Source organism: Macrobrachium nipponense, chromosome 44 (assembly GCF_015104395.2).
Source record: "Macrobrachium nipponense isolate FS-2020 chromosome 44, ASM1510439v2, whole genome shotgun sequence".
In the NCBI taxonomy this organism is placed as follows: Eukaryota; Metazoa; Arthropoda; class Malacostraca; order Decapoda; family Palaemonidae; genus Macrobrachium; species Macrobrachium nipponense.
The window spans coordinates 27,728,965-27,739,266 of record NC_087221.1 but is presented as its reverse complement, the minus strand read 5'-3'; the positions used below and the strand labels follow the sequence as shown (position 1 = coordinate 27,739,266).

Below are 10,302 nucleotides of genomic sequence, written 5' to 3'. Positions count from 1 at the left end.
TCCAAACGTTGCGATTCTTTAAATGTTCAACAAAAAAACTCTGGAAAGGAGAGCTGATTACCTGGTATCTTTTGCCCTAAACAGAACGACCCATTCTTCATCACCGCGCCTCTCAGAACTTTTTGGGCGAAGAAGAAAGCTTCACCAAGTTATAATGCACTTCCCTTTCGGTTAGAGGGTATCTAATTCTTCTCTCTCTCTCTCTCTCTCTCTCTGTCACGATTATTTATGTATGAAAGTTCAGGTGTGTGTGTATATCTGAAGAGTTTACGAAATACCGACACAATTTTAGAGCTGAAGACTCAACGCCCCCGCTCCCACTTATCTCTCTAATTTTAATCTTTATTTTACTGTCTCACTGACAATTGTTGCTCCTTTATATTATGTGAGAGTCCTTTTGACATTCAGTTTAGTGTCCCTGTGTAACCAAGGCCAGAGAAAGTACGGAGAATAATTTTAATCGTCCTGTGAAGTTGGATTTCATTGCTTCTAGTTGATTAACATTAGGTTCAAATTACTACAGCAGCATAGAAATATATCATAGAAATATATCATTGCTAAGGTAATGATAAAGATAAGAAAGTGACATATTTTCTGGTTTCATATTGGTAATGACATTTTCATTTTCTTAATCTTTTGATTCAACATGCAGGGGTGAGTACCTGAATATAAGCATTTATTTATATTATTTAAATCGTAATGGTATTTTATAGATTATTTCCTCGTTATGAAGGTGAAATTAAATCAATTAATTTACGTACGTTTACATTTCTTAATTCCATATGCTTTTTTGTCTTATAAATTCATTAAATTTATCGTTCCTTTTAATCATCCTATTTTGTACAGACTTAGGATATTTTTCCCCTCTAGGAACTTTTCAGAAAACGTAACAATAACGCGTAAGATGATGTCTGCTCATAAATACGTTTTGTACGAGGTGCTAATTTATTAATGAATCGCCCGAAACAATTTGATAAGAAATTTTAATGTTTTTTTAAATAGTGGTTTTAACGTCATTACATCTGATTATCATGTGACAGGTTTTTTTTAAAGTTAATATCGTTAATGGATTCTACAAGCATTGCTTTCCGGGAAAATCCTATCACATCTTGGAGGCCTCTTTCCTTAATGAACTTATGATTTTCCAATCACGAAAATTGCGTTCGGATTAAAAGTTCCCGCATCACATAAACAGATTGGACGAGGAGAGCCAACCACAGCGGACTTCAGTTTGAAGGGGAAAAATGGCCGGGTTTCTTGCCTTATCACAATATTATTATAGTGGGAATATTGGGTAAATATATGTTTAGATATCCTGCTGAAAGTTTTATCACCTTAATTTCTAAAGTGGGGGAGAAGAGATTTATTATCTTTTCTGTGTAAAAGCTCTTATTGTTTTAGGTATTACAGTATTACTTTCCACATTTTTTGAATAGTTGATGGCTAATTAATGTTTATACACACTCATCCAATTACTATTATATATTATATATATATATATATTATGTGTGTGTGTGTGTGTGTGTGTGTGTGTGTGTGTGTTTGTGTGTGTGTACCTCTGTGAGTGTAACTGTGTGCTTGTGCGTTTGTAAAAGATACTTTCATTCATCACCTTCATTATACGTATTGATAAACAGCGCATAATGTAGATCCTAATAACTATCAAGACTCATAGTCAACAAGCTGGTTAAATACCGAAGAGGAACACTTACTAAATTAGCCGTATCCAGGCAAAGACCTGGAGACAGAGAATATCCGCTTGCAAGCACAAGCGGAACCAGTTCTCCAACGTTTATGACTCAAAGTCCCTAAGGAGTCCAACTCCTGGAGTCAGTCAACTTCCCAGGTCGAAGAGAGAGAGAGAGAGAGAGAGAGAGAGAGAGAGAGAGAGAGAGACTTGAAGGGGTGACCTAACTTCGGTAATAGAGCCCGCCCCAAGTTCAACAGGCAACCCGACGCGTCACAGGGGAAACTAATCGCCTGACACCGAACTAATTTCGGGGAAGGGAATCGCAGCCATAACGTGGATCCCTCACGATTTCATCAAAACCTATGCGCCCTGTCGTAGATTCTCGAGATGTATACAAGTATTGCACTAACCTTGGATAAGGTAAGCAGTCCAATTTGGGTGTGGGAAACACGAGATCATTTTCATGGAGATTCTGCGGTCAGTTTTTAAGATATGGCGTCCCGCTTTTTCAGGCAAGGTTCAGTAGTTGGGCTACAGTTCAGGAATATACAACCTATCGCGTTGTCCTAACACTCAGGTCGTCAGGTATTTAGTTTCATAGATCACCAGCAACTTCCGTCGATGTGGATAACAGCAGCAGAAAAAAAGGCGGATAGTACCTAGAATTATATTATTGAAAATACTCAGAGTAGCATGAGTCTTGGAATGGAGAAACTAATCCCAAGTTATGTATATTAAATACACATATTTAAAGATAAATCTTTAAAGAAAGGTTTCGGGAAACTGTACAGATTTATCTTTAGATATGTACTTATACATAACCGTGGATTTGTTTCTCCATTATCATTATTGCTATTACTATTATTCAGACAATGAACTTTATTCATATGGAACAAACCCACAGGGGCCATTGACTTGAAATTCAAGCTTCTAAAGAATATGAGTATATATGATGTTCATTTGGAGGAAGTAACAGAAGGTGGGTATAATAATAATAATAATAATAATAATAATAATAATAATAATAATAATAATAATAATAATAATAATAATAATAATAATAGTCTTCTCTATTAGAAAAAATAGAGAGATTGGTGGATATGTAGCAAGATCTGAAAATAGAAATAAGAAGGATATGGGATATGCCAGTGGGAAATCGTACCCATAATCATAGGAGCACTAGGCACGATCCCAAGATCCCTGAAAAGGAATCTAGAAAAACTAGAGGCTGAAGTAGCTCCGGGCCTCATGCAGAAGAGTGTGATCCTAGAAACGGCACACATAGTAAGAAGAGTGATGGACTCCTAAGGAGGCAGGATGCAACCCGGAACCCCACACTATAAAATACACCCAGTCGAATTGGAGGACTGTGATAGAGCAAAAAAAAAAAAAAAAAAAAAAGCAAAAAAAAAAAAAAAAAAAAAAAAAAAAAAATAATAATAATAATAATAATAATAATAATAGTCTTCTCTATTAGAAAAAATAGAGAAGCATATTTACAAGTTGAATGCAGCTGATGCAGCAATATCTTTCTATAAGACTTGTTTTGAAAGAGGGTCTCCTTCCAAATAATAATAATAATAATAATAATAATAATAATAATAATAATAATAATAATAATAATAATAATAACGTTTTGGGCCAATATTCCATAAGGTTTGATTTATGAAATTCAGGCATTCCACCCAAGACAGTGAAAAGGAGTTGGAGTGGTTGAACAGCAAGAAAATAAGATCTAGAAAAAAATAAAATGAAATATTAGGATCTATAGGTAAACTAAGAAGCAGTAGTTAGTAAATCTGCTGGACAGCTAGACTGAAGAAAGAAAGCAGAAACGGCTGTCAAGTATAAGGCTAAAAGGTGTTGCCAACAGTGCACCACTTGAGGTGCACTGGTAACACTACAACCTTACTGGGAAATTCACAGTAAACAGCCAATCTCTTGACAACGAATTTAATTCTCTTCGAAGAGCCCCATGCTGTCCCAAGCCAGCTTAATCTAGAACAGGCTTGAAAATGATCAAAAGCGCTCGGTAGCTAGGAGGTGAAAATTGAGTGATAATCCCTCAAACAAAAATTTTTACCAAATTGCCGGAACGATCTGTAACTTAGCCTCATGAAGCGACAAAGTTGCCAGGTACACGCAAGTGCATTATCATAAACGTCACATTCACAATGATATGTTAGTCCTGAACAAGTCTGTTCTCTGTGTTTAAGGAATGAAATCATCGTCGTGAGTGTTCTTTTGCCTTTCTCAAAAGTGGATCGTCAAATTGAAAATAATTACATTTGAAAGAGCGAGTTTATTTTCAAGGCAAAGCAGCGTAGTGATAAGGAAAAAGATATCACTTCTTGGTCTTCGGTCTAATAATGCAGACCAGTTGCGTGACACTATTAATGCAACGATGTGAAGGGATTTATTCACTTGTCGTCCAGAGAATTAGACGTAAGATGAGCCTCCATAACCATGGGAGGTTACCCATGATTATATATTGTATATTATGTCGAACAGACCCTACATCTGTGTATATACTAAGCAGGAATGAAAAGCATGCTTAGTAAATCTTAACTAATTAAAATCTGAATTTTTAATTTATTGTCTTGATGACACGACGAAAGTGAGACTTTTGCACTGTAGAGATGTTACTTCTATGTGAAAATTGGCAGTTTCAAATCATAATTGAAACAAAAGTAAAAAGCCTGAATTTTAATTGAGTGAAAGTGAAAATTCTAGAGACGGCATTGTAAAAATTAAGAGTCTACTTTGTAAATCAGTCATCTGTAAATGCAATGGAGATCTGAAGACGTGTCAGTCGCGGGTAGCCCTTCTACCTGGGCTCAGTTCCTGACAGCATTAATTAAAGTTCCCTCTTCTCTAGAATGAATGACAACTACCTGTGACGGAAGTTGAAGCGGAACACTCATTAACGGCAAAAGGGGGATTGATCGTCGTTGGCAGGTTTGTGCATTCGGAGTTGACAAAGAAGGAAAAACGTTGTTTTGGTTGTAGGGGATGGATGGGTGGCGGGGAAGCTTTGGAAGCTGTGAGTTAGTTTAGTGTTTTAACATTGCAAAGATGAGGTTTGAATCTGTTATAAAAATTTGCTATTAGCTATGCTGTTGAGAGAGAGAGAGAGAGAGAGAGAGAGAGAGAGAGAGAGAGAGAGAGAGAGAGAGATGGAAAAAGGGGGGGTGGGAGTGTAGTGCTTTAACATTTCTAAGATGAGTTTTGACTCTGTCATACAGATTTGCTATTAGCTGTGTAGTTGAGAGAGAGAGAGAGAGAGAGAGAGAGAGAGAGAGAGAGAGAGAGAGAGAGAGAGAGAGAGATGGAAAAGGGAGGGAGGGAGTGAGGTAGTGCTTTAACATCTCAAAGATAAGGCTTGAATTCGTTATACAGATTCGCTTTTGGGTATGCAGTTGAGAGAGAGAGAGAGAGAGAGAGAGAGAGAGAGAGAGATGGAAAAGGGAAGGAGGGAGTGAAGTAGTGCTTTAACATCTCAAAGATAAGGCTTGAATTTGTTATACAGAGTCGCTATTGGCTATGCAGTTGAGCCAGGCTGTTTAGAGAGAGAGAGAGAGAGAGTAGAGAGATGGAAAAGAGGGAGAGGGGAGTGAGGTAGTGCTTTAACATCTTAAAGATAAGGTTTAAATCTGTTATACGGATTTGCTATTAGCTATGCTGTTGAGAGAGAGAGAGAGAGAGAGAGAGAGAGAGAGAGATGGAAAAGGGGGGAGAGGGAGTCAGGTAGTGCTTTAACATTTCAAAGATGAGGCTTGAATATGTTATACAGATTCGCCACTGGCTATGCAGGAGAGAGAGAGAGAGAGAGAGGAGGTGGGAGGGAATGAGGGAGGGAGAGGTATGGAAATGGTAGGATAGAGTGATTCTTGAATAAATTTATGATTAGTCTTTCTCAAGCTTTTTACTACGCCCGTAAATCAGCAAAATATATTCCCAAAGTCACCCTATTCTCTTCCAAAAGCAACCCATTTTTTTTTTTCAGTATCCTATAAAAGACCCCGTTCCTCTTAGTATTCGCGCGGGAACAGTAGAAATATTTGAGCGCATTCTGATTGCGTTGCAGCGCATGATAAACCAAAATCGAGCGCATATCTCCGGGAGAAGACAAAAGGTCTGCTTTCGTACCGTCGGAGGATATTGCAGCCTGCAGTCCTGCCACTGCTGCAAATATCTTTCGGTATTAAAGTGGTTCAACCAATTCCCTTTGTGACAGGCGGAGGATATATCTTCCCTGATACTTTTGCTTCGGTTCATACACACGGATAACGTAGTGAGGAAACGGCTGAAATAAAAAGAAAAAAAAAAAAAAAAAAGTGTCTTTTCAGAAGTTTGCCGGAAGTGGTAATAAAATGGTAATTTGCTAATTTGCATGAGAGCTGCAGAAAGGCGCTGAACGGTCCGCGCGTTGAAAGTGATAAAGAAGATTAATTCATTTTATGGTAAATGTTGGAAACTGGGGTTTTAGGGAAATTATTGATATTATTTCCATCAGGTTGAGATTTTTTCCTTTTTTTTAATAAATATTCATCATAACGGGTCTTAAGTGAAAAATTAGCCGAAATCGAGTTTTCTGTCCAACGTATAATGCTGTATTAAAGCATCAACTATGACTGGCAGCTCTTCAGTTGATCACTGATGCGGTAGAGTGATGGTACATCCCATGCTTCCAGAAAGAACTGCCAGATGCACGATCCATGGCTAACTTTAACCTTAAATAGAATCAAAACTACTGAGGCTAGAGGGTTGGTATTTGGAATGTTTGATGATTGGAAGATGAATGATGAAAATACCAATTTGCAGCTCTCTAGCCTCAGTAGTTATTTTTAGATCTGAAGGTGGATAGAATAAAGTGTGGACGGACGGATACACAAAGTCGGCACAGTAGTTTTCTTCTACAGAAAACGAAACACAAAGCCGAGCAAAAACTAATTAGTAAAATGTGTGCAAGTCTTATATGAATAAAGTTGCCAGCCCTATTCCAATCTCCACTGCCCAAGTAGTATATTACCCCATTCTGTGATCAATATCTGGAAACTGTGCGTGTGTGTGTGTGTGTGTGTGCGTGTGTGTGTGTGTGGTTTCTGTAGCAAAGCCTTGTATAATATCCGACAGAAAGAGATGCTTCACGTGGTAACAGACAATTATGACCATTATTCCCTGACGTCAAAAGCGCGAGATATGTTGCTGCTTGCAATAACGTCTCTCCGGTTCAAAGCAAAATGGAGAGCGTGTATGAAATGCGTATCCGAATGGAACGACGCATTCAGAATCTGCAGGCTGGGCTTGAGATGAAGTTGCCTTTGCTACTTTCTTTCTTGAATTAAATTTTGTGTGTGTGCATGTGGTATATATATATATATAACACATATATATATATATATATATATATATATATATATATATATATATATCTATATATATATATATATATATATATATATATATTATAATCTATATATATATATATACTATATATATATTTATATATTAGCAAACATATGGTATACAGAAATTATGTATGCTAAATTCGTAAAGTAACTAATTCTATGGGCATAACCAGCCCCGTTTCACAGGCAGAACCAACTCCGTTTCAGGGAATCCCTTCTCACACCCACCCACCCCATCGGAGGGGGGGGGGGTGGGGGAGGTAGGATGAAACCCCAATATAAACCATCTTAGGGGTACCCCACTATAACCCTGCCAAATTTCATGCCCATCGGACCAGACGTTTGGCCGTGATTGAAAGACAGACGGACGGACAGACATAATGCCCATAGTAGTAAGATATATATATATATATATATATATATATATATATATATATATATATATAATATATATATATATATATATATATATAATGTGTCTGTGTTAGTTTTCCTTTTTCTTTTTGAGGTTATTTCATAATAGACGTTCACTGAGGCGTCAGGCTTCCGTCGATTAAGTACGGGGAGCTTCTTCTTCGAATGAATAATTGGAAAATGGCACGTCGAGGGTTTCGGTGATTAAGCGGGTTGTTGCTGTTATACCTGACGTGGCTGAATTTTGATTCCTCTCCTCTCTCTCTCTCTCTCTCTCTCTCTCAATTTTCGAGATGATCATCAACATCCTTTTCTTCCTTGTAAGTTCAATGTATAATCTCTCTCTCTCTTTCTCTTTATCTCTCTATAAGAGAGAGAGAGAGAGAGAGAGAGAGAGAGAGAGAGAGAGAGAGCTAAATCATCCTTTTCCTGCCAGCTTCTCTTTGATGTGTAATTAACATTTCTTGCCTTTATACCCTTTTGAGTCTCTCTCTCTCTCTCTCTCTCTCTCTCTCTCTCTCTCTCTCTCTCTCTCTTTCTATGACCCGATGTATCCATCTGTTTGTCTTTTGCGTTGCATAACAAAACGGTCTGTCATCACTGTGACATTACAGCTGTTGAGCAAATCCTCGACCGTTTAATGAACGCTTAGTATTCTCTCGTCACACACGAGTAACTGGGCAGCTAACAAAGTGAATTACTCCGGAAGCGGGAAACGAATACTTTAACTCGTCCCAAGCAACGCTGCAGTTCTGACCCACCTTTCTCTGAAGGTTTTTCCTGCTTTCGTCTGAAGGTATTGATGGTTTCTCTATGAAGGTTTTGCTGCTTTCTCTCTGAAGGTTTTGCTGCTTTCTCTGAAGGGTTTGCTGCTTTTTCTCTGAAGGGTTTGCTGCTTTCTCTGAAGGATTTGCTGCTTTCTCTGAAGGTTTTGCTGCTTTCTCTGAAGGTGTTGCTGCTTTCTCTAAAGGTTTTGCTACTTTCTCTGAAGATGTTGCTGCTTTCTCTGAAGTATTTGCTGCTTTCTCTGAAGGGTTTGCTGCTTTCTCTGAAGATTTTGCTGCTTTCTCTGAAGGTGTTGCTGCTTTCTCTGAAGGTGTTGCTGCTTCCTCTGAAGGCACTGCTGCTTTCTCTAGAGGGATTGCTGCTTTCTCTGAAGGTTTTGCTGCTTTCTCTGAAGGGATTGCTGCTTCCTCTGAAGGTTTTGCTGCTTTCTCTGAAGGTGTTGCTGCTTTCTCTAGAGGGATTGCTGCTTTCTCTGAAGGTGTTGCTGCTTTCTCTGAAGGTTTTACTGCTTTCTCTGAAGGTATTGGTGTCTTCCCTGAATGTTTTGCTGTCTTATCTGAATGTTTTGCTGCTTTCTCTGAAGGTTTTCTTGTTGAATTTCATGAATCTTGAAGAGGCTAAAATCTTCTTACAGCTCCATTTTGACTCTGTGCCGTTCTTCATGGCTGGGGATGTCGTCATTTCTATACTCAAAGGATGCTGGGTACTGTAGAATATTTACCTCCTGCAGGCAAAGAGGTTTCAATACGATGAAGTATTTGTTTGAATGGTTTACAATTCTATGAAAGATTTTAACTTTTTTTTTTTTTTTTTTTTGTTTTTTTTTTTGCTTCAATCGATTCATAAATTTCCACTTTGTTGGCAGAATTTTGTTTTGTGTAGTTATTTGTGAATGAATATGCAAATACAAAAGAGAATACTGTTTTTCAGTTTAGGTTTTCTCAAATGAAAAGTCATTGAAAGGTCATTCTGTACATAAATACATCCATTAAAATGTCAGTATCGTAGCTTTTCTGGAAAATGGAACTTGAAAATGTATATTTACAGAGAAATACAGACACACATTAGTGTACTAAGAAATAATAATAATAATAATAATAATAATAATAATAATAATAATAATAATAATAATAATAATAATAATAATAATAATAATAATGGTTAACTATACATCCAGTTCCACATGTAAGATACCAAATCTGTCCCCACACGTATTTGGGAATGACGTCATTCTACCGACAGTTTTGCATACAAGATCTGTTTTCGGCACCAGCGTGACGTCACATTCAGTAACGAGGCAGACCCTCCCCTGGCGCCCATGCAGCCTGGAGGAGAAACAGATTGAACGATACATTCGTGGTTCAGTTCCGCACTGAAAAGTACCGTTTGACATTTATATGGCGCATATGCTGGGAGGCTCTCCTCCTCCCCGGGGAGGGCGCTCTTCATGTTTACAGAGTACATAGACAGAGGGTAATAGCATTGGGTGAAATGGGATGCTATGATGCTGTTGTGTATTCTACAGAATGAAAGGAAACACTCCCCCTTAACTAAATTTTATTTAGGGTTTGTTGCTCCCTGTTGTATTCGCGTGGACAGCATTCATGTTTGATATAGTCCGTTTGATCTCTGTGTAAGATGAGAGATTTTTCTTTTTTTAATTCCGTATTTATTTTTTCTTGAGATTGATTTCAGTCAGTCTTGCAGTAAACAGGAAACAGTACTCGGGTCTTTCTTCGACTAAATCGAATCGGGTTGAAACTCTTTAGTTGATGATCAGCTATCCATATAAATGTTATTATTTTTTCATTAGCTTTAGTAAATTATTAAAACGTGATTTTACATAAATGAAATAAAAGAATAGGAGACATAACAGAACTAATTGCTCAAATTATAGGAAATCTATGAATGAGAATGGGAAAATTGAAATGGCTATTACTCGTATAATGTAATTTTTTAGAAGAAAAATAAACTTGCGACATATGGTATATATATATATAT

General features: G+C 37.4%; 1 protein-coding gene across 1 annotated transcript in view; it reads right to left on the bottom strand.

Annotated features, from left to right (window-relative positions):
- LOC135203943 (uncharacterized protein DDB_G0271670-like) overlaps positions 1–9,750 on the bottom strand; it is a 15,467-nt gene extending 5,717 nt beyond the window's left edge. The window contains exons 1-3 of the mRNA XM_064233872.1: positions 9,685–9,750; positions 8,934–9,025; positions 8,277–8,836 (exon numbers count right to left, since the gene is read on the bottom strand). Coding sequence (XP_064089942.1) covers positions 8,277–8,836; positions 8,934–9,025; positions 9,685–9,750 — 718 coding nt within the window. The remainder of the gene's footprint in view (positions 1–8,276; positions 8,837–8,933; positions 9,026–9,684) is intronic.
- Between the last annotated feature and the right edge of the window lie 552 nt (positions 9,751–10,302).